The sequence below is a fragment of the Podarcis melisellensis genome (genome assembly GCF_964234715.1).
Source record: "Podarcis melisellensis genome assembly, chromosome: Z".
Classification (NCBI taxonomy): domain Eukaryota; kingdom Metazoa; phylum Chordata; class Lepidosauria; order Squamata; family Lacertidae; genus Podarcis; species Podarcis melisellensis.
The window spans coordinates 16163794-16188536 of NC_138547.1; the positions used below are offsets into that span (position 1 = coordinate 16163794).

Here is a 24743-nt window from a genome sequence, read left to right on the forward strand (position 1 = left end):
ACAGTGGCAAACCAGATGCCTTAACAAAAAAGCCACAAGCAGGACCTAGATGCAACAGCAACACTCTCCCCCACTGCAATTTTCAGCAAATGGTATTCAGAAGCATACTGCCTCCTGACAGCAGAGGCAGGGCATAGCTATCAGAGTCAGCAGTCATTGATACCCTTATGGATTTGGCCCATCCTCTTCCAAAGCCATCCAGTTTGGTGGACATCACCTCCTGCAGAAGTGAATTCCATAGTTTAGCTACATGCTGTGTGAAGAAGTCCTTACTTTGTACTCCCAACATTTAGCTTCATGGGGTGGTTCAGGGAGGCAGAGGCTAGAACCCCCACTTTCCAGCTTCATGAAGTCTGAGAAGCATTGTCCTAGCCATTAATATGTCCCAAAGCACACAGGCCCTTTGTTACCTCATCTCCATCATCCACCAAAGCCTGGAAGCAGCAGAAGAGGGCCTCATAAGCACCGACAGTCACCATCACATTTTTCATAGGGTCCAGGTCTCGTCCCAGTAGCTTCCCAAAAAAGCGGGCCAAGATTGCTACTAAACGTGGGTGGCCCTGGAGAAACAGCAGAGGCTGAGAACACGGAATAGTAACCTGAAGCAAGCAGGCTAGTAGAAGTTTATTGCACATTTGTCCTGAACTTGATCATAAAACAAGTGTTCTTTCTGCTTACTTGCTGCACTTAGATTGCAGCCTCCCCAGAAATCCTCTTCTGCAGCCCCATCTGCACTATACATTTAAAGCACTATGATACCACTTTAAGCTGTCATGGCTTCTCCCAAAGCATCCTGAGAACTGCAGTTTTTGAAGAGTGCTGAGAGTTGTTAGCAAGCCCCTATCCCCATACCTAAGGGACACGGGTGGCACTGTGGGTTAAACCACAGAGCCTAGGAGTTGCCGATCAGAAGGTTGGCAGTTCGAATCCCCACAACGGGGCGAGCTCCCGTTGCTTGGTCCCTGCTCCTGCCAACCATGCAACCATGTGTTTCCGTGCGCTGCTCTGGTTCGCCAGAAGCGGCTTAGTCATGCTGGCCACATGACCCGGAAGCAGTACGTCGGCTCCCTTGGCCAATAAAGCAAAGATGAGCGCCGCAACCCCAGAGTCGGCCATGACTGGTGAGGGGTCCCTTTACCTTTTATCCCCATACCTACAGAGCTACAATTTCCAGAGTGGTTTAACAACCGATCCCTCTTCCCGTGGGATAACTGTGCAGGGAACTATGTATAGGAGTGCTCTTGCATAGCAACACTTCAGACTTATGTAAGGTATGCATGCAGCCTGAGAGAGAAAGGGAGGAGATTCTCACGTACAAATTCTCGGGTATATTGGTGCAGCAAGGTATTCTCTCCACCAACAGCCTCCACCAATGCTTCCCTGACAAAGTCCGGTGGGGGGAAATTAGGGAAGCCTTGGCCCAGGTTCACGGTCTTGTACGTGGCCGCCAACTTGACAAACTCCACCCTAAGGAGAGTGAAAGGCAGAGAGGAAGAATTAAATCCCACTAGGCCAGCCTCCTGTAATCTCAACCCCAGCTGGATTACAGATACTGTCTATTGCTGGGGTTCAGGGTGTGCAAAGAGGCAAGCCTCGGACGGGTGGATGGTTTGAATCCCATTATTCACTGACTCCCTAAAGCAACCTGCCAGCTTAGGGCAGACAGATATAGCAGAAGCCCTATTGAAATAGTATCTAATAAACTTTGGGTCCCTAACTGGATCTGCTGAAGCTTGCTGTAATTGTAATTCTCTTGGTTCCATGTTTTCTTTAAAATCTGTTCCCTCTCATCTGGGTAATGAACAGGTGGTGTAGAAGTAAATTCTTACCACACTTAGACTGTCTGGGTCATGTTTTGGGGCTGAACTGATGCTCTGTGCTTGGCTGGCTAAGACTACGCTGTTCCTTGAACTCTGCTCTCTTGGGCAAGCATCTTGACAAAATGCTTTACCTTCCTTAGACAGAGGCCCTAGCATCTAACAGCAACCCTGAACCATAACCAGTACCCCTTCGCCCAAACAAACAAGATGGTGTTGTTGGTATGTCAGGGTGGGACTGTGGTTGAGTTGCAGTGTGCCTGCTTTGCATGCAAAAGTCCTTGGCTCAATCCTCAACAGTATCTCCTGTTCAAAAGGATCAGGGAGTGGGTGAAGTGACTAGGCTAGATGTAAATATAAGGCTTCTTTATCCTGAAAGGGCTCTGCAGCTGTTCAGCTTTTATTTTTGATTGGCCAGTTACCTTAATAATGCTCTGTATTTCTTTTCTTTTTTAAGAATGGTAATTTATGTTTCAATGTTGTAAGCTGTCCTGATATTTTTATTATCTGGCCATACAGAACTACATTTATTGGTAAAGAAAGAAAGAAATAGTCTGGCCTTGTATAGTCTGGCAGCTGGGCAAGTATGGACTGGGCAAGTATGGTGTATTGGGTCCCACCCAAGGAGGAAATACCAGATATTCTTCTCTACGCCCTCCAGCCTCCGAGCCTGAACCATCCTGGACATTTTTGCCTAGAGAAAGGAGGAAAGGGTGGGGGGAAAGAAGGAAGGAAAGAAAGCATGTTAGAATTGCTGCCAATAATGGCTATTTAATAACAATGAACTGCAGAACTTTCTCATCTTCTTTCAGATCTTTTATATGCCAGTAGTTGATATGGTCCCTATATGTTCACTTATTTTAGTTTACAGCTGGTCTGTGGAACCTTTGGCCCTTCAGAAGTTGGTGGACTACAACTCCCAGCAGCCAGCATAGCCAATGGCCAGGATAACAATGGGAATTGTAGTCCAGCAGCATCTGTAGAGCCAGAGCTTCCCAACACCTCATTTAGTGGCATTTAAGAGGGTCTTCTCTAATTTTTCCATGGTGCTTTAAAGTGTGGAATTCTTATTGGGGTTTTTTTGGCAATTTTTATAATGTTGCAAACTGCTCAGGGACTAGCGTTTGATGCATAAAGTGGTAAATAAATTACTAATAAAAAAGGGAGCAACCTTAGCACAGCAGGCAGCAAATACCCCGACCTCCCCTGCTCTGTTCTGACATCACCAACAAAAAACTTAAACTCCATCCATACAAAGCACAGTCACATTTTCCAGCTGGCTCCTGCTGGTTAAATGGTTTTTCCTATGGCAGGGCAGACTTTTTCAGGCCTAGGGCCACATCCCCTCCAAGGCAACCTTCTGGGGGCCACATGCCACAGGGTAGATAGGGCCAGTAGGAGCAGCAACAAAGGTGATTTCCCCCTTTGTACAGCAAGCAACACCCACTCGCACTTCCCATCCTCCATCCAGACAAGGAGGAGACTGGAATGTCTGCAGAGGGTGACTAAGATGATCAACAGTCTGGAAACCAAACCTTATGAAAAATAGTTGAGGGAATTGGGCATGTTTAGCCTGGTAAAGGCAAAAGGTAAAGGTAAAGCCTGGTAAAGAGAATGAAGGGAGATATGACAGCCATCTCCAAATATCTAAAGGGCTGTCACACGGAATATAGAGCAAATTTGTTTTCTGCTGCGCTGGAGGGAAGGACCCAAGCCAATGAAATCAAGTTACAAGAAAGGAGACTCCAACTAAACCTTAGGAAGAACTATCTAATGATTGACAATGAACAAGCTACCTCGGGATATGATGGATTCTCTTTTATTGGAGGTTTTTAAACAGAGGTTGGATGGCCACTGTTAGGGATTCTTTAGCTGGGATTTCTGCATTGCAGGGGGGGCGGGACTGGATTGTGCTTATGGTCCCTTCAAACTTTAAGACTCTACAACTTTAAGACTTGTTCCAATGAGATCAAAACACTCAAGCAGGGCCAGTGAGGGGGAGAGTTCCAAGGGTTTGGTAGAGAAGCCTGGAAGTCCACATTTGGCTCCTGACACTCCTGGTCTTCCTACCTTAGAGTGATACCAGCAGAATCCAATACGATTATTCCTTCCCAGTAGGTAATGAATCAAGGACAGAGCGATACTTCTAACCATACCACTACAACACTGGTTTGCTGTTCCGTATGCATGGACCTGTGTTATTTCTTACACAGAGAGAGGAATGGGGAAGAGGAAAAGAAATGAGAGATATGGTTAGGATATCTTAGGTCCAAATATCTCATAGTCCAAATGCACTATGAGAAAATGAACAAGTTTGCAAAATACATAGCTGATGTATGAGCGTACATGGGGTGTGAGTGGGACAAATTGTAAAAAGTGAGGTCAGAAGGAAATGAAATTTAGAAAAGTACGGAGAGTCATAATTAACTACTTGCAAGTGCCAAGATGTCTGTGTCATCAAACATTGTTTTGTAAATTACCACTGCTAAGCACTTAATCATCACTTTGTTTTTATATACCTTTTAACTGTTGGATGGTTGGTTGGCTGATTATTTATTTATTTATTTATTTATTGCTTGCTTGCTTGCTTGCTTGCTTGCTTGCATTTATAACCAACCCTTTTCTCTCCAAGAAGCTCAAGAAGGTGTACATTGTTCTCTTCCCCTCACAAGAACCCTGTAAAGGAGGTTAGGCTGAGAGGCAGCAACCGGCCCCAAGGTCAGTCAGTAAGCCTTATGGCTGAGCAGGGGGATTCGAACCCTTGTCTCTCACAGGTCCTAGTCAGGAACTCTTAACAGCCATACCACCACTGGTTCTGTCTTTCCCATTAAAATATTTCAGGATGTTTTATGAGAGGCATTTACACACACACAAGATACACACTCATATACAGTACACACAAAATCAGTGGTTAAGATCAGTGCAATTTTGAAAGGTTCAGTCTCTGACCTTACTTCAAAATGCCATCCAACTGTACCCTAACATAGATGAGAATGTGGTCTTCAGTCACAGGAGTCATTGTGCAAAATTTAGTGGTGGTAATCTAGCAAACAGGCAATTTCCCAAAATATATAGTAAAAAGCAACACATACATGTTCCATATAAAATCCATAACTCCGAAGAACTTGAAATATGATAGCAGAGCATATGGGTTCAGCTACCTACATTTATTTGTACTAAAGTTAAAAACAAGAAGATATAGCTGTACATGTGTTTTGGTGGGACACGGGTGGTGCTGTGGGTAAAACCTCAGTGCCTAGGACTTGCCGATTGTATGGTCGGCGGTTCGAATCCCCGCGGCGGGGTGAGCTCCCGTCGTTGGGTCCCAGCTCCTGCCAACCTAGCAGTTCGAAAGCACCCCTAAGTGCAAGTAGATAAATAGGTACCGCTTTATAGCAGGAAGGTAAACGGCGTTTCCGTGTGCTGCGCTGGCTTGCCAGATGCAGCTTGTCACGCTGGCCACGTGACTCGGAAGTGTCTCTGGACAGCGCTGGCCCCCGGCCTCTTAAGCGAGATGGGTGCACAACCCTAGAGTTGGACACGACTGGCCCGTAAGGGCAGGGGTACCTTTACCTTTAATAAGAGAAAAGCAGTTTAGAAATAAATTAAGATGGTGATGAAATGGGAGGGAGGGGGTTATTGGTTTGCTTTCATTCTTGTTTTTATTACTTTTTCTTAATCTTGTATTTTTATGTTTAATTTGCCCTGAGATCTACTCATGGAGAATGGTATATAAATTTAATTAATAATAATAACAATAACAAAACTTTATTTCATAAAATTCATATACTGCTTGATTGTAAGAAAAAACCTAAATGTGGTTAGAACCTCAAAGAATGTACTTAAGAACACATTGCTCAGTAACAAGGGTGCCTCTGAGCACATGTAAGCCAAACACTAAAACAACTTGGGAATTCAGAGAACATGGCTTTCAAGCTCCGAAAACTTTCACTTTACTGTACAAGAGTTACCTTGCAATCTTATGCACAGTTGTGAGTAACTAATGGGACTTACTTTGGAGTGGACATGCATTCATGTGCGTTGAAAGGACTGGCTAGGATGTTGGTGGAACTGGTCACCCCTTGCAAGAAAATATTAACATGACCTTCCATGGGATCTCAGTTATACTGGTTAGTTATTTCCTGCTTAGGAACTGAGGAAGATTGCAAGCAACCTCCTTACTTTGGGCAGATCAACAATAAAGAAGAGCCCCAGCAGATTTGTCACAAGCAAGTCAGCTTGGACAAGGGATTTAGTTGCTGCTGTGATCTGCATACTCTCACTAGAAGCAAATAGCCTTGAGCCAGCAAGGTGTAGTGATTAGTACTGGACAAGGGTCAGGGAGCACATTGGTTCAAAAATCTCCAGTCATGAAATTCACTCTGTGACCTGGACCCAATCACGACCGGTAACTCCCGGTCTAAACTGACTCACAGAGCTGCTGTGAGCATAAAACCATAAGAACTGTCTTGAGCACCTTGGAGGAAAAGTGGGATATTAATGTAATGAACAAAACAAATGCTGCATTTGGGATTTGAAGGATGTCACAGAAGCTTCTCCACAAAAGGAAGAGATGGCATTCATCCCTGTCCTGAAGTAAGAGAAATAAAAGCACATTTCCTAAGAATCACATGCTTCCTGGCAGGATCAGAGCAGCTTTCAGAACCAAGCTGAGTTTTGTTGTTTCCTAGCCACCAAATGGATTATTAGGTGTAAACAGATAATCTCAGAGGAACACAGGATGACAAAACTAAGCATATGGGGTTTAATAAAGAATTTTAAAAAACAAAGAGCAAGAACTGTTAACAACATGACCACTATATTTTTAAAGAAAAGATTCCAGAGGAGTTCAAAAGCTGTCACAAAGACACTTTCTGTCTTATTTCTAGATAAACATTTAAATACTTAATATTAATAATAAAGCAAGTCTTTAAACAGGGGGGAAAGGGGATCTGCTTGCTCTAAAGTTTTCTGGTCTTTTCCATGCCACAAAATTCACCATGCTTGGCACCTTTCAATTTCTCTGTGTGTGGTTTTTTGAACAAGTGAAATATTTCTGGGAGGAGATATGGCAGGGCTTCCAGCCAATCACAAAAAGGACAGGGAGGATTTTAAATAAAGGGAAGGGGATCTTGTGGCACCCCAGCTAGGGGTGACAGCCTTTTTTCTTTCTTTTTTTTTGGCCTGGGGTCCTCAACCGTGTTTGCAGCAATGCCATGCCTGGGGGAGGGAATTGTCACCTGATTGTTCAGCCTCTATTAAAGGCACAACTGTACACCAAGGCTGTGTTTAAAGCATTATACTGTATGTTTAAAGCATGATCCTCCCAAAAGAAATCCTGAGAGCTGCGGGTTTGTTAAGGGTGATTGAAATCTTAACTCTATGTAGGGTACTACAGTTCCCAGGCTTCTTTAGGGAGGGGGAAATTTGCTTTAAATGTATGGCGTGTAGGCAACTATAATTGCCCTGTTCCTTACCTTCTTCTGACTAGCTGGCAACCTTAATTCCGATGTCCCTTTTGACCAAGCTGGTGATGGCAGAAAGGAGGCAGGTGGCTCCTTTTAAAGAACTTTGCTCCTCAATCTAGATAAGTAATAAGTAACCTTAAGAAGAAAAAAAGGAAATGAAACAAACAAAGCTGGAGGAGGTGTGAATTTGCATGTGCTTGACAAGCCCTCTGCTGGGTGGAGAGAGAATCAACACTGCATACATTCCCCCACCCCGACCCCAGAAGAATCCTGGGAAGTGTAGTTTGTTAAGGGCAGGCACAGGCAAACTCAGCCCTCCAGATGTTTTGGGACTACAACTCCCATAATCCCTAGCTAACAGGACCAGTGGTCAGGGATGTTGGGAATTGTCATCCCAAAACATCTGGAGGGCCAAGTTTGCCTATGCCTGGTTAAGGGTGCTGGGAAGGGCAGCTCTGATAGGTAAATTCCAGGATTATTTGGGGAGGAGTGTACTTCCATGGAGGGCACAAGGAGAAGGGGACGACAGAGGACGAGATTGTTGGACAGAGTTCTCGAAGCTACTAGCATGAGTTTGACCAAACAGCGGGAGGCAGTGGAAGACAGGAGGGCCTGGCGTGCTCTGGTCCATGGGGTCATGAAGAGTCGGACACGACTAAATGACTAAACAACAGTACTTCTGACTCTGATCCACACAAAACATTTAAAGCATATTCAGCACACATTTTTTTTTAAAAAAAACAAAACCCAAAAGAAACCTGGGAATTTCAGTTTCCCCTCACAGTGCTGCTATTCCCATCCTTTGGCAGGCATGGGGTTTAAATGTATAGTGTGGATCTGCCCTAATTAAATGTACATTGTGTATCTAGCTTTCATTTGAGTGACACTCCCCTTCAAAAAACGAGGATAAGAACATAAGAGTCTGCTGGGTCACACCAGCCACTCATCTAATAAAGCCTCCTGTTCTCAAGCAGCAACACTCTTCTTATGTTCTGATACCTTTCAGATTACAAGGCTGCCAATGGCCACCAACCAAGCTCCCTTCACAGTTGTGTGATAGGAATTCTGAGGTCTTAGATATATGGAAATGTTCATAAATGTACTAACCAAGCACGTACATAGATCAGCACAGGAAGACCAACCCTGAACCATTTTGATTCCTAAACTGAGCAAATGTTTTCTCTGCAAGGTCAAAGTGGGAAACCTCCCATTGTCTCTTTCCTCACAAATCTTGTCTTAAGGGCACATTTAAGATATGAATAGGGTGTGAGCCTGTGACATGGCCCAGGAACTAAGTATTTATCATTACAAAAGACTGGCCAGGCTACCCAGGCAATCCAATCAAGTAACCTGCCAGACAGGAGATAATTCAAATTTCTGTTTAGACTGCCCTTTTTGTGATGTATGTATGATGTTTCTGGGGTTGGTCTTGATCTACAGGGTGGCAATTTCAAAAGTCTTTATAAGGCCTTGCGCACCATTTTTCTGGGTCCCTCCTCTCTCCTGCGGGTGAGGGGAGCACCCTGTTGCAACAGATCAATAAAGATCAAGCTTACTAGCTGCTTTGCTTTCTCAATATTCTCTGGTTGGCCTCTGTTATTCTCTCCTACCAATAGGGAACCTATGTAAGGACTCTATATGGGCTCTTGGATACCCCATAAGGGGAAAGGGCATTTTTTGTTTACAACAGTTGGAGGCAGTGATGCTTCTGAATTTCAGATGCAGGAAACTGCAGAAGGGGACAGTGCTTTCGTGGTCGGGTCCTGCTTGTGGGTTCTCCCTTCAGGGTATCGTTGGGCACTGTGATGACAGCGTGCTGGACTAGATGGGCCACTGGCCTCATCCAGTAGGTTCTTCTTATGTTCTTAAGTGAGAGCTATTTGGGGACTTGGGCTTAGATTTCCCTCTCCCTGTGGGAGGTTATGTCTTCAGAGTGTCTGGATAAGTGAAAGGGTCAACAGGCTACTAGTCTTTGCAGTAACGTCTGACTTAAATCTCTGTGCTATGTCACTGGAGGTTCCCACTGGAACCTAACCAGAAAGCAAGATCTGTTGGGAGTTAATGCTGCAAAACACACCCCAGTTTTATGCTTATAGGAAATGACACCAGTTTCTAGCAAATCACATTCAAAGCAAACCAACCCAAGAGGCACACTGGAACCCTCAAAACCTTTCACCCCTCTGAGACTGGGGTGTATTTACACCCCAAAAAACAATATTTACATGAACAAATGGAACATACATCCTTGTTCCGAGACTCTAATGACATGGAGGGCAGATCTGCACCATACATTTAGAGCACATGGCTAGCTGCAAGGAATGCTAGGAACTGTACTTTTCTTCTTTCATAGCTACAAGCCCCAGCACAAAACTACAGGGCATAGGATTCTTTAGAGAGAAGTCGTGTGCTTGAAATGGCCCTAAGAAGGGCTATAAAAATCAATGTGATTTACTGCCAAGTAAACATACTCAGGAATGCGACACTGGTGAAATCTCTAAAAACCACCCCTTAGATTTTAATATGGAAATATATTTGTAAAGACACAGTATTTGTAAAAAGAAAAGAAAAGACCACCTTTAAACACTGCGGTTGCTTTCCTGCTCTAATGAAATTGGAGTGAATGCCTTTCAATTCTCCTTTATCAATATTTCAGGAATTTACTATGCAATCAACATTTTTGTGATGATCCAGCCCAATAAAAATGTTGGTGAGTGAATCATCCAAGTGCATCAGAAAACCCACTTTTTATTGATGCTCACACAAAAATTAACATTGGAATCTGATACAATCACAGGCTTGAAAGAAGGCTGCTATCTAGCGGGCAATAAAAGGAACATTTATCTGACCAAATGCCTTGACATTGGGAAACCAAAGTCAGAGAGATGCTTCGGGTTATTACCAAAGCACTTTTCTGTTTGTGAAGGCAAATTATGGAAGGGTAGTCTTCTGGTTTGTTTGCTTTAAAATATAAATAGTGTGTTGCCGGGAACAGGCAGTAGTTGCAACTATCATGACTGTCTGGAAGAGTGTGGAAGAGTGCTTAGAGTAGGGGTTGTCAACCTGGTCTCTGCAGCCCACTAGTGGGCATTTCAGGATCCTAGGTGGGGCGGAGGGGGTTCTACAGCACAAGCTGAGTCCTCCTCCCATTGAGCACTGGTGGGCAGTAAGGAAATTTTACCACCAAGAAAGATGCATTAGTGGGCAGTAGGTATAAAAAGCTTAACTACCCCTGGCTTAGAGCATAAAATTAGGATCAGATAGACTCTGGTTAAAATGCATGAAGCTTATTGCGTAATAGTCATCATCTCTGTGGCCTGGGGAGAGTCCTGAAGCCCAAAAAGCAGTTAGCCCCCTGGGGACTGAGGTTCCTTTCCCTTCTCTGTATCTTGCAAATACATATTAAAATGCTAACAAATTTTTGCCAGGCCCTTTAAAAAAATGATGATGATCTGCAGATTGTTGCAGAAACTTGAGATGCCTAGATAAACTGAAATTGACATATTTTCCCTTCTCTAGATGCTGGCGGAAATGATGGGAGGTAAAGTAACTCCTGTTTACACACATTTCCCATCTGTCTGTCTGTTGCTCTGCTGGTGAAGAGGTGATTTATCACCTGCCATGCCAGTATGGAGTGCAGTCATTGTGTCGGTAGGAGCTGGGAAGCCCAGGTTCAAATCTCCCACTCAGGCATTGTTATAAAGGTAAAGGTACCCCTGTCCGTACGGGCCAGTCGTGTCCGACTCTAGGGTTGTGCGCCCATCTCACTTAAGAGGCCGGGGGCCAGCGCTGTCCGGAGACACTTCCGGGTCACGTGGCCAGCGTGACGAACCTGCTCTGGCGAGCCAGCACCAGCGCAGCACATGGAAACGCCGTTTACTTTCCCGCTATAAAGCGGTACCTATTTATCTACTTGCACTTAAGAGTGCTTTTGAACTGCTAGGTGGGCAGGAGCTGGGACCGAACGATGGGAACTCACCCCACCGCGGGGATTCGAACCGCTGACCATATGATCGGCAAGTCCTAGGCGCTGAGGTTTTACCCACAGCGCCACCCGTGTCCCAGGTATTGTTATAGGGGTAGGCTTTTACAGCCCAGCTCTTCATCAAGGGATTCAGTGTCCCCCCAAGTCCGTTATCAGTCAGAGGAAAATGAGTGGAACCAGTAGAAGGAAAGTAAGGAAGATATTTATTTTTCTGTTGCATCAGAATTCTCCCTCCCACCACCTTGCATGAGGTGAGGACCCAAAACAAAGGTGTATAACTGCTTTTAAAGACTTAAGAAATTTCCCACCCCTTAGCCAAAGACCACTCAAAAGCATCCTACAGATTCAATAGTGTGTCTTATCTCCTGCTTGTCAAGATAGCTGAGAATCCTTTCTGATTGCATTATCCTGCCAGTCTTTTGAAGTGATAGATACCCTAGCTTCTGAAACCTTTGTCACAGACCTCCCCTATTCATACACAAAATGTGCTCTTTGTACTGGATTTGAAGGATTTGTAAGTGAAAAGAACAATTGGGAAAGGTTTTGCTAAGATACTTCCTTCTGCAAAGAAATAATGAGGGTCAAGAAGATGTCAGGATGGCTCTCCTATATTATTGCAGACACGTGGTTTATGTACTTAGTATATGTGTTTATCTTATGCACTTATGAACATTCATTTTATTTACAACACCTTAGAATTCTTATCTCCTTCATGGATCACTGCCTTGTTTTGGCGAAGGGGCTTGAATAACTCAGAGAAGCTATGAGCTATGCCATGCAGGACCACCCAAGATGGACAGGTCATAGTGGAGAGTTTTGACCAAATGTGATCCACCTGGAGCAGGAACCGGCAAGCCACTCCAGTATCCTTGCCAAGAAAACTCCATGGACAAAGACAACAGGCATATAAAAGTTATGATGCTGGAAGATGAGCCCCTCAGGTCGGAAGGCATCCAACATGCTACTGAGGAAGAGCGGAGGACAAGTACAAGTAGATTCAGAGCTGATGAAGTGGCTGGGCCAAAGCCGAAAGGTCGCTCAGTTGCGGATATGCCTGGAAGCGAAAGGAAAGTCCAATGCTATAAAGAAAAATATTGCATAGGAACCTGGAATGTAAGAACCATAAACCTTGGTAAACTGGATGTGGTAAAAAATGAGATGGCAAGAATATTGACATCCTGGGCATCAGTGAACTAAAATGGATGGGAATGGGCGAATTCAGTTTGGATGACCACTATATCTACTACTGTGGGCAAGAATCCCGTAAAAGAAATGGAGTGGCTCTCATAGTCAACAAAACAGTGGCAAAAGCTGTACTGGGATGCAATCTCAAAAATGACAAGTGATTTCGATACGAATCCAAGGCAGACCTTTTAACAACGCAGTAATCCAAGTTTATGCACCAACTACCAGTGCTGAAGAAACTGAAATTGACCAATTATATGAAGACTTACAACACCTTCTAGAAATGACACCAAAGAAGGATGTTCTTCTCATTATAGGGGATAGGAATGCTAAAGTAGGGAGTCAAGAGATAAAAGGAACAACGGGCAAGTTTGGCCTTGGAGTTCAAAACGCAGGGCAAAGGCTAATAGAGTTCTGCCAAGAGAACAAGCTGGTCATCACAAACACTCTTTTCCAACAACACAAGAGACGACTCTACACATGGACATCACCAGATGGGCAGCATCGAAATCAGATTGATTATATCCTCTGCAGCCAAAGATGGAGAAGCTCTATACAGTCAGCAAAAACAAGACATGGAGCTGACTGTGGATCAGATCATCAGCTTCTTATAGCAAAATTCCAGCTTAAACTGAAGAAAGGAAAAACCACTGGACCAGTAAGACACAATCTAAATCAAATCCTTTATGAATACACAGTGGAAGTGAGGAACAGGTTTAAGGATTTAGATTTGGTGGACAGAGTGCCTGAAGAACTATGGATGGAGGCTCGTAACTTTATACAGGAGGCAACAATGAAAACCATCCCAATGAAAAGGAAATGCAAGAAAGCAAAGTGGCTGTCCAATGAGGCCGTACAAATAGCGGGGAAAAGGCAAGCAAAATGCGAGGGAGATAGTGAAAGATACAGGAAATTGAATTCAGATTTTCAAAAAATAGCAAGGAGAGACAAGAAGGCCTTCTTAAACGAGCAATGCAAAGAAATAGAGGAAAGCAACAGAATTGGAAGAACCAGAGATCTGTTCAAGAAAATTGGAGATATGAAAGGAATATTTTGTACAAAGATTACCATAATAAAGGACTAAAGTGGAAAGGACCTAACAGAAGCAGAAGACATCAAGAAGAGGTGGCAAGAATACACAGAGGAATTATACCAGAAAGATATGGAGGTCTTGTACACCCCAGGTAGTGTGGTTGCTGACCTTGAGCCAGACATCCTGGAGAGTGAAGTCAAATGGGCCTCAGAAAGCACTGCTAATAACACAGCCAGTGGAAGTGATGGTATTCCAGCTGAACTATTTAAAATGTTAAAAGATGATGCTGGTAAGGTGCTACACTCAATATGCCAGCAAGTTTGGAAAACTCAGCAGTGGCCAGAGGATTGGAGAAGATCAGTCTACATCCCAATCCCAAAGAATGCTCCAACTACTGCACAATTGCGCTCATTTCACACGCTAGCAAAGTACCGGGTAATGCTTAAAATTCTACAAGGCAGGCTTAAGCAGTATGTGGACCGAGAACTCCCAGAAGTGCAAGCTGGATTTTGAAGGGGCAGAGGAACCAGAGACCAAATTGCAAACATGCGCTGGATTATGGAGAAAGCTAGAGAGTTCCAGAAAAACACCTACTTCTGCTTCATTGACTAGGCAAAAGCCTTTGACTGTGTCGACCACAGCAAACTATGGCAAGTTCTTAAAGAAATGGGAGTGCCTGATCACCTCATCCGTCTCCTGAGAAATCTCTATGTGGGACAAGAAGCTACAGTTAGAACTGGATATGGAATAACTGATTGGTTCAAAATTGGGAAAGGAGTACGACAAGGCTGTATATTGTCTCCCTGCTTATATGCAAAATTCATCATGCAAAAGGCTGGACTGGATGAATCCCAAACCGGAATTAAGATTGCCGGAAGAAATATCAACAACCTCAGATATGCAGATGACACAACCTTGATGGCAGAAAGTGAGGAGGAATGAATGAACCTTTTAATGAGGCTGAAAGAGGAGAGTGCAAAATATGGTCTGAAGCTCAACATCAAAAAGACTAAGATCATGGCCACTGGTCCCATCACCTCCTGGCAAATAGAAGGGGAAGAAATGGAGGCAGTGAGAGATTTTACTTTCTTGGATTCCATGATCATTGCAGATGGTAACAGCAGTCATGAAATTAAAAGACTCCTATTTCTTGGGATAAAAGCAGTGACAAACCTAGACAGCATCTTAAAAAGCAGAGACATCATCTTGCCAGCAAAGGTCCATATAGTTAAAGCTATGTTTTTCCCAGTAGTGATGTATGAAAGTGAGAGCTGGACCATAAAGAAGGTTGACCGCCGAATAATTGATGCTTTTGAATAATGGTGCTGGAGGAGACTCTTGAGAGTCCCATGGACTGCAAGAAGATCAAATCCATCCATTCTGAAGGAAATCAGCCCTGAGTGCTCTCTGGAAGGACAGATCCTGAAGCTGAGGCTCCAATACTCTGGCCACCTCATGAGAAGAGAAGACCCTGGAAAAGACCCTGATGTTGGGAGAGATGGAGGGCACAAGGAGAAGGGGACGACAGAGGACAAGATGGTTGGACAGTGTTCTCAAAGCTACCAACATGAGTTTGACCAAACTGCGGGAGGCAGTGGAAGACAGGAGTGCCTGGCATGCTCTGGTCCATGGGGTTACAAAGAGTCGGGCATGACTAAAGGACTAAACAACAAGAATTCTTATAACATCAGGAAGCTCACCTTTGGCATGTCACTGTCTCTCAGCCTAACCTACCTCACAAGGTTGTTGTTGTAATGGATTAAAAAAAATGGGAGTGGCATGGGGAGAGAAGCATAGATGCTGCCTTGAACCCTTTGCAGAGATGGGGAGGAAAAGGTGGGACAGATATGCAACAAATAAATAGCAAACATGCAATGCTAGTCCTATTCAGAGTAGCGCCATTGAAATGGATGAGCATGGCTGATTTAGCTCCATTAATCTCAGCAGGTCTACTGTGAGAATTTACTTGGACGCAACCCAATATGTTGCTTTTTATATATAATATTGTATATATGGTTTATAAATCTGCTATAAAACATCCCATTAGTACCCGTTGTCATCAGGATGTGGGGATTAATATTGCCGTTTTTACATAAATAGTTGGAGATTTCTCTCCCTTTAAATACGGAGAGGCGCAACGTGTTAATTATATATATTTTAAAAAGAAAGAAAGAAAGAAAAACGTACGTGCGGTAAGCGACCTTCCCTTACCAAGATGGCAGCTTTGCGCTCCTTTCCCCCTCCATACTCAAGATGACCTCCAGGCATCTTTCGCGCTTTCCATTCGCTTCCTCTCCCTCTCGCTCCGTGGGAATGCCTTGCCCTTCCCAAGATGGCTCCTCTCGAGATGGCGCCGCCTAGTGGAAGAGAGGAGCAAGAGTCGCGGCTGCTTACTTCCGGTTTTGCCGCCGCCACCGGGGGATAACCATGCCGGCCGGGTGAGGTCAGCTCCGGGGTGGAGCAGCCCGGTGGTGCAGTGAGGAGGCTGCGAGGGGGGCAAACAAAAGAAAGCCCGAAGCGACCGAGCCGGGAAGCTGCTGCAGGGTGAGTGCGAAGGGTCGCAATAATGACACTGTCAGGGGCTGGCGTTTCCCGCCCCATCCTGGGTGAAAAGTGGACTGGCAGGGAATCTGCTGAGAGATACGAGGGTGTTGAGGAATGCCGAGGCGAGTCAGGAACACTGAGGACTAGTAACCCCCCTTTTTTGATGGGGAAGCGGGGACGTCGGGCATGTCCCCTCCCCACACACACTCGCACTGGGTGGGTTTGTTTGGTATTTCTTTTTAGTATCGAGGTGGAGGACCAGTAACCGTGTTTTAGCTAGTGAGTGTCGGGGTGTCGGGGAAGGACGTGGATCTCGGGAAATAGAGAGGAAGATTCCCCATCTCCACACGCTGTTTTAGAGTATTGGGAGGGAGAGGGGCGTCTGGGAAAGAGGACGTCCTCAGAAACCTCGGGGACCAGCAACTTTCATTTATCGATTGGCATAATGGAGGAGGATTCTCTCCTACCCCCGCTTCCAACCTACACTAGTTTTGTTGAGGTGGAAAGGGGCGTCAGGGGAAGGACAGCCTCAGGAACCTACAGGACCAGTAACCTTGCTGCCAGTGAAAGGGGAAGGAGAGGAACTTGGGCAATGCAGAGCTGGGAGAAGGATCCCCTGCCCGTCGCTGCTTTTGAGTATTGGGGTTGTCTCTGGGAAAGAGAGTAGGCTTAGGACCTGGAGGACTTAGTAACCTGGTATTGTATGATGTCAGTGAAGAGGAGGGTGAGCGAGGATGGCGAGAGATGTGTGCCCGGCAGGGTGGAGAGGAGCATGCATGCCTTCAGCTTGTGAGCTTTGCAAGCGTGGGGAGTGGAGAGAGATCTAGGAACCCCTAGGAAAATCCTGGGTTGCAGAAGGACCCGTGTGTGTGTCGTGTGTGTGTGTGTGTGTGTGTGTGTGTGTGTGTGTGTGTGTGTGTAAAGTTTAGGGCTGGCAATTCCTCAGTTGAGAGGGAAGGCCATAAGGAAGGGAAAGGGGATGTGCACGTGCATGAAAGGAATTTCTAGGGGGCTGGGATGGTGGGTGTGATTCGAGAGTCCGGTAAGACAGTAGAAGAGGTATGGATGTGACATGGCCATCAACAATCATACCCGGGGCTTGCAGAGGAGTTGGTGACAGAGTGACAATGGGGGGGGGGAGTTAGGAAGAGTGGGTTTCCCCGGAGATGTGTTGTGGAAGAGATCTGAGAATGGGTTTGTTGTGGGCATGGAGAGCAAGTGAGGGGGGATGTTAGGAAGAGGGAATTCTCCAATCCGCCAACCCCAAGATCTGCTATGGCAGAATATTCTTGCAAAGAGAGCCAGTGTTAGAGTAGGACCTGGGAGACCAGGGTACACTCAATCAGGAAACTCACTGGGTGTGTCCTTGGGACCAGTCACTGCCTTTTAGCCTAACCTACCTTACAAGATTGTTGTAGGGATTATATTAAAAAGGGGGAGAACAGTGTAGGCGCCCTTGAGCTCCTGGGGAGAAAAAAGGTGGAACATACATTCAGTAAATAATTAAAACGAATGCAGGACACTAGCAGCAATTGAAGGTTTATTGTGAGCATTGAGAGCGAATAAAAGCGGTCTATAAAAAGGGAGCTTTGCTTATGATTCAGAAAATAGTGGGGAAGGGATATTTGGAAGGGGTGGGGGAGGTGCAGAAGGGTTTGGAAGGCTTGGCAGATGGAAAACAGTCACCTTTTTGTAGGTTCTCAAATTAATTGGTTATTTTCCAAGTGAGGAGGGCGGGATTTATTGGCTGTCTCCCACCTCTAGCACTTGTTGAATAAGAGATGGTGGTGGAGGGTTCTGAGGTGGCACTAAAGAAGGAAACTGAAGCATTATGGATGGGAACAAATTTAGGGTGTGTGTTTATCTCTTGTGTTGTTTTTGAAAGTGGATCTCAAAAGCGAGAAGGTGAGTGATGATAGTTCTTCTTAAGCTGTTCTTGGAACTTAGGGGCTGGCAAGGGGGAGGATAAATAGGGGCAGGAGAGTTGTCAAAGGGGCTGAGTCTGAGAATTTGCCCCAGTGCCAAGTAACTTTTTACTTTTGGGGTGACAGGGGAAGTGACATTTTGGGATGACATTAAGGGCAAGGAGAGGAAACAGACTCCTTTGCCATGTTGTGTTGCTGGCAATTAAGGGGTGGCAGACAGTAAGTGAAGGAAGGAATAGTGCCTGGTTGGCAAGAAACACTGATGAGTCAAGCTGTGAGCAAGTCACAGAAGGGCTGGAGAAGCTGGGTGGGTGGTGTTATCCTGTTACTAGTCCATGCAATGTGAGTAAAGGGGGGGGAAGGGGGGATCTGGCAGGGACCCTTGAAATGAAAACAAAGGGGTGGCATTCTGTTGTGGAGAGTTGGGTGTGTGTGTGTTATTGCATTCAGCTAGCTCAAAGAATGGGTGTGTAAGCAAACTTTTTGGCACCCGTGGGGAAGGTAGGTTGTTGGAAAGGAAGCAGGAGTATCGGGAAGAGGCAGGAGAAAGGGTGTCAGTGGAAGGAAAAGGTGGAGGAGGAAAATATTTGGGTGTGGGACATTGGAGAGCAATGTTTAGCTTTAGGTGCTACCTGATTGGGATTTTTGCAGTCAAGCCTCCAGAGTGATCTCTGTTGCTGGATGCCTCAGAGCCCTTTAAACTGCCATGAGACTGTTTTATGATTGTCCTGGCCTTCCAGCAATTGGGGATAGCAGGTTGCTGTAACAACAGTGAGAGGGTGTGCAAATTTCCACTGCAGCAATGTGGCCACTTTTAAGGTTTATGGGATTATTCCATTTACAGAGAGCAAGGTCATCTGAGGTGATGTCTTTTTGGAGTCCTGGGGCAAGCAAAGGGAACACTGTCAAATGTGAAGGTTCCAGGAAACTAGCCAGTGTCCTCAAGGCAAGGATGTGCAAAATCATGGCTTGACTGAATTTCTTTTTTAAATGGAGCAGAGCTTCTGCATTGCCTAATTCTGAAATGCATCACTTTTGGGGAAAGGGTGGGGCTCCTCCTTTAATTACTGCCCACTTGATTTCAAAATTGTGTGTGTGTCATCATTTCAGCAGTATACTGTACATGATATTCTGTACACTTAATGCACCCCAGTGAATCCTGAGAGCTGCTGTTTACCCTCCACAGAGCTGGAATTCCCAGCACCCTTAACAAACTACAGTTCCCAGGATTCTTTGGGAGAAATCATGTTTTTTAGAGTTATAGTGTGCATGTGACCAAAGATCTTATTTAATCTTGAAAATGCCAGGTTCGTTTTTACCCTTTTTATTGTGAAATTGCTTCAAGGTACTTTACAGGATGGGACGCGGGTGACGCTGTGGTCTAAACTACAGAGCCTAGGACTTGCTGGTCAGAAGGTCGGTGGTTTGAATCCCCGCGACGGGGTGAGCTTCCGTTGCTTGGACCCTGCTCCTGCCAACCTAGCAGTTCGAAAGCACGTCAAAGTGCAAGTAGATAAATAGGTACCGCTCCGGCGGGAAGGTAAACGGTGTTTCCATGCACTGCCCTGGTTTGCCAGAAGTGGCTTAGTCATGCTGGCCACATGACCTGGAAGCTGTCTGCGGACAAACGCCGGCTCCCTCGGCCAGTAAAACGAGATGAGTGCCCCAACCCCAGAGTCGTCCGCGACTGGACCTAACGGTCAGGGGTCCCTTTACCTTTACTTTACAGGATGTGATTCACAAATGGAATGAAACTAAAATGCTTGTTGTGTTTTAAATGTATCGTACTTATGCAGCCTTATTGCTGTGAAATATACTAATACTGTATTCAGCAACTTTGCATGCTGGGATGGAGAAATAAGCTAAGTGGAGAAAGTATACTAGTTCAGGAGCAAAATTCAAGGAGTTGATGTTGCTGGGTGACAAATCCCTTCATCCCTGACTATTGGACATGCTGGCTGCTGCACTCCCATGATGTCTAACCTTGTGCCTCCAGCTGTTTTTGGACTACAATTCCCATCATCCCTTGCCACTGGTCTTGCTAGTCAGGGATGATGGGAGTTGTAGTTCAAAAACAGCTGGAGGCACAAGGTTGGGAAACACTGGTCTAGAGGACTGTTGGTTTCCGAACCCTGGCTTACAGCTTTATGCTGTGGCTCACCCAGTGAAGATGGATCAGCAGTTGATTGCAAAGTAATTCATCATAAGATACACAATTCAATTAAGGCTTTTTCTGCCACAAGATGCAGCAATGGTCACTTGGCCTAGACATCTTAAAAGCGAGACAAGTCACATGGCAAGGAGGCAGGAAGATACTTTTCAGTGTCTACTCAGCGAAACCTCTCTCTTCAGATAAGCTATGCCTCTGAAGGGATAACAATGGGCTGTAGTTGCGTGGTAAAGTAAAGGTAAAGGGACCCCTGACCATTAGGTCCAGTTGTGGTCGACTCTTGGGTTGCGGTGCTCATCTCGCTTTATTGGCCAAGGAAGCCGGCGTACAGCTTCTGGGTCATGTGGCTAGCATGACTAAGCTGCTTCTGGCGAACCAGGGCAGCACACGGAAACGCCGTTTACCTTCCCACCGGAGCGGTACCTATTTATCTACTTGCACTTAGACATGCTTTGAAACTGCTAGGTTGGCAGGAGCAGGGACTGAGCAACGGGAGCTCACCCCGTTGCGGGGATTCAAACCGCCAACCTTCTGATCGGCAAGTCCTAGGCTCTGTGGTTTAACCCACAGCGCCACCCTCGTGGTAGAGTACCTTATTTGCATGCAGAAGGTTCCTGGTTCCAGGCATCTCCAGGTAAGGATGGGAAAGATACCATATTTTTCGCTCTATAAGATGCACCAGACCATAAGACGCACCTAGTTTTTGGAGGAGGAAAACAAACAAAAAAATATTCTGAATCCCAGAAGCCAGAACAGCAAGAGGGAACACTGTGCAGCGAAAGCAGCAATCCCTCTTGCTGTTCTGGCTTCTGGGATAGCTGCGCAGCCTGCATTCGCTCCATAAGATGCACACACATTTCCCCTTACTTTTTAGGAGGGAAAAAGTGAGTCTTATAGAGCAAAAAATACGGTACCTTCCCGAAATACTGAAGAACCACCTCCAGTCAGGGTAGGCAGTGCTGAGCTAGATAATCCCTTGGCTTGGTATAATGTAGGTTTCTCTGTTCCTGTGAAACAGTTACTGTCCTCATGCATTGCTTCTGGAATTTCTGAAAGCATCTGTTTGGCCATTGCTAGAACTTTACTAGTGGTGAAGCCTTCTATTATGTTGTTATGTCTGTTGTGGAAGTTGAAACAGAGGCCTTGTAAACATCTTTTGATGGTGGTTTGGTGTTTTAAGAGTAGCCAAAATTGAAAGAGTGATGCCCAAGTCATGCCAGTTATTGCTGGCAGCATTCTCTGGACCAAGAGAGTGTTTGGTTTGAAACCTGGTCCATCCCAAAGGGCTGAGGAAGAGAATTGCAGTGTCCCAAAAATCTGGACACCCAACAGCATGCAATGCACCAGTTTGCCCCACTGGCTTGTAGGAGGTATGACAATGTCATGGTCACACCTGGAGCTGCCAAGCATACCCTCTGGCCTTAGCGGTAGCTACAAACCAGTTCAGAACTGTAACTAAATATGAAAGCTGTGTAAGTGTTGATGCCTGGGGCTCTTCCCACCCCATCCTGGGAACCACCCAGTTGTGAAATTACCAGAGGAGTTCTCTTTGTGGTGAAGACCATGTTTTCTTTGGGATTTAGGGCTCACCCTGGTGAAGAAGGCTTGACTAAGAAATCCTGATGTGTTACTCAGTTAAAGTACATTTGTAATTGTTTGCTTTTCTGTCAGTTAGTGAACACCTTCAATAAAAAATTACATATGAGTAAGTAAGTAAGTTAGTAAGTAAATAAATAATTTTTTATTTATACCACGCCCTTCCCGGTTCAAAAACCGGGCTCAGGGCGACTAACAACTAATTTAAAACACTTAATTGTAAAAGCAGCATAAAATACAGTATAAAAACATGAATAGGGTGGTACCTCTGGTTATGTACTTAATTCTTTCCGGAGGTCCGTTCTTAACCTGAAACTGTTCTTAACCTGAAGCACCACTTTAGCTAATGGGGCCTCCCGCTGCCGCACAATTTCTGTTCTCATCCTGAAGCAAAGTTCTTAACCCGAGGTACTATTTCTGGGTTAGTGGAGTCTGTAACCTGAAGTGTATGTAGCCCGAGGTACCACTGTAACAATAAAATTCAAAGTTCAGAAATTTAGGGGAAATCCATCTAATAAGCATTAGATAATCACCAGGGCTAGCAGGCTGAATTAGTCCTACTTGGGCCAGCGAGGAGGCCAGGGGAGAATTAGCTGTGGGGTCTCAGAGCAGGTAATCTTCATAAAAGGGGAGGGGGAGGGAAGAGAAGGGAAATAAAAGATCAGACTGAATTCAAATTAAAGGCCAGGCAGAATAGCTCTGTCTTACAGGCCCGACAGAAGGAGGTTAAATCCTGAAGGGCCCTAGTCTCATGGGACAGAGCATTCCACTAGGTCGGAGCCATCATTGAAAAGGCCCTGGCCCTGGTGGAGGATAGTCTGACTGCCTTCGGGCCTGGGACCTCTAAACTATGGTTATTCATTGACCTTAAGGTCCTCTGTGGGGCATATCAGGAGAGGCGGTCCCATAAATACGAGGGCCCTAAGCCACAAATAGGACAAGCTTCCTTTGTTTTCAGATGCTCTGTCAGGCTTCATCTTAAAATAGGCATTTCCAACTTCATGTGCATCTCTTGATACAAGTTTCCCCCCCAGCAATATTTGTATTCATTGGGTGCTTGTAAGTTCTAGTTGTATTGTGAGACTATAGAGAGGTGATTGATCTCTGCACTTTTTGCATTCCATGCATTCCAATGTATGTGTACTTTATTGGCCCTGCAGGCCTAGGAGCCAAATGTGGGCCTCCAGGGATCTCTGTCTAGATCTTGGGACTCTCCCTAGACCACACACCTCACTGGTCCTGCTATGCATCCTCCTCATGTGCTTTTGCTGGGCTGGAGTGTGCCCACAAACTGTGGTAGCACCTTTTCCTTGCCTGGATATGGACAAAAAGAGATAAGTGCATGGCTGGACTGCTGCATACCTGAATAGTTGCTGCTGTTGCAATGTCTGTTTCTGCCCCTGGCCCCCTCCCACCACCAGCATGCATGCAGGAATGTGACCCTCAGGCTAAGGCAGGTTCCCCATCCTTGAAACATAGCTGTCAGCGTTTCCCTTTTTTAAAGTGAAATTCCCTTATTCCGGATAGGATTCCTCACAAGAAAAGGGAAAGGTTGACAGCTATGCCTTGAAACCAACCATCAATTTGATTTAGCTATTTTCTTTTCCTATTCTTAAGGGGCTCATTGGGGGTATGAATGTCACCGAGCTGTTTTCGTATCCTAAAAACGGGATGGTTATTGGATGAGATGTGCCTTGTGAGTCGAAAGTGGGGAGTGGCTGTGTAGGGATAGCAGCCTTTGGGTTCCTTAGTCAAGTATTTTGGGCTGGACAATAAAACCTAGTCACACTCAGCCCGCCTTAGTAAACTGTGTGCTTCTTTTTCAGGAATTAGCTCCCATGGCGCTTGGGAAAAGCCTCCCTTCAGCACCCGCCCAGAACTCGACCCTCAGAGGCAGCCTCTATCTTCATTACAAAGGGCTGAAGTGCAGATAGCAGTATACCCGGGCACAGAGCAGCAGCCTGCATCCTATTCTTCCAAGGGCTCCACTGGTGACGATGTACTTGGTAATGCAATATTAGTATTAATATTATTTTGAAATGCAAAAAGCAACGGTGGTGGGGGGAATGCCTGGTCTGCAGCCAAATGGAAAAAGCCTCCAGGCGAAAGGGTGAAGCCAGAAGAAGGGGAAACAATGTTCTTGCATCTCATTACTGCTTAGGCATGACTTGAATTGGAATAGGAGAACTGAGTGCCCTTCGTTGTGTAACAGCTTCCAAGCCCAAGCATGGAAAAGGGGATTGATGCAGTTTCCGTTCCTTTGTATTTCCCATGCCTTGAGGCCCCCAGCATTCCTGTCCATTTGTTTGTGTAGCTTTTCAGGTTTTCTCCTCCAGGAAGTTGGGGCCTGCCTGCTTTCAAGCCTCCTGGGTGTGAAGTTTCTGGGCGTTGGGTCCTCCAAGTACTGCTGCCTGTTGGGGTTTTCCAGGTCCAAAAAATCTCAGGCCCATGGGGCTAATGCAGCCCTCAGGACTCTCCCTACCCCACACTGCCTCTTCTCAGACCACACCCACTTTGCATCCTCTCTTGAGTATTTTTGCTTGGCTGGGATGCATTCCTGAACTTTGATCATGCCTCTTAGAGGCCTGGATGGAGGCAATAGAGGGTTGTGTGTTTGTAGAAAGTTCTGTTCTGTACAAAGATAAAAATTCACATTTGTCACCCCACTCACTTTCGCCTCTGGCCCTGCCCACCATGGGCTGTGGCCTCTGGAAGGTTGACCAGAAGGGAATGAGGCCATTGGGCTGACAAAATGTTCATCACTGTTGAGCTCGTGGGAGTTGTGGTCTGGTTCTTCGGTGGCCTATATGTGTCGCTCCCAGGGGAGGCAAGGTGCAGAGATGGTCTTTCTAGGGCTCTGCTGCGGCTCTGTTTCTTCATTTCAGTCTCCTCCTTTCCTAACCTAACCCACTCTCCAAAAACAACCCTGTCTTTCTGTTTCTCCTCCAGCCACAACCAGAGTCTCCCCATGGGATGTCCCAGCCTTGCATTTTAGAAGTAATGGAGTCATTATTCAATTAAAA

At 45.6% G+C, this 24743-nt stretch overlaps 2 protein-coding genes across 4 annotated transcripts in view; one reads left to right on the top strand and one right to left on the bottom strand.

Moving 5' to 3' along the window:
- Positions 1–15858, bottom strand: part of LOC309362375 (uncharacterized protein) — a 33694-nt gene extending 17836 nt beyond the window's left edge. Inside the window, exons 1-5 of the mRNA XM_081898020.1 lie at positions 15673–15858; positions 3888–4010; positions 2453–2511; positions 1317–1467; positions 411–560 (exon numbers count right to left, since the gene is read on the bottom strand). Coding sequence (XP_081754146.1) covers positions 411–560; positions 1317–1467; positions 2453–2511; positions 3888–4010; positions 15673–15753 — 564 coding nt within the window. The 5' untranslated portion in view covers positions 15754–15858. The remainder of the gene's footprint in view (positions 1–410; positions 561–1316; positions 1468–2452; positions 2512–3887; positions 4011–15672) is intronic.
- Positions 15859–15899: 41 nt separating this feature from the next.
- The window catches only part of LRRC8A (leucine rich repeat containing 8 VRAC subunit A), a 39635-nt gene continuing 30791 nt past the window's right edge, over positions 15900–24743 (top strand). For 2 of the 3 annotated variants that reach the window (XR_014164885.1, XM_081897799.1), the window contains exons 1-2: positions 15900–16029; positions 23547–23726. The gene's annotated coding sequence lies outside the window, so the exon portion shown is untranslated. Of the gene's footprint in view, positions 16030–17744; positions 17935–23546; positions 23727–24743 lie in introns of those variants that run through there. The other variant, XM_081897800.1, reaches the window with a different exon arrangement.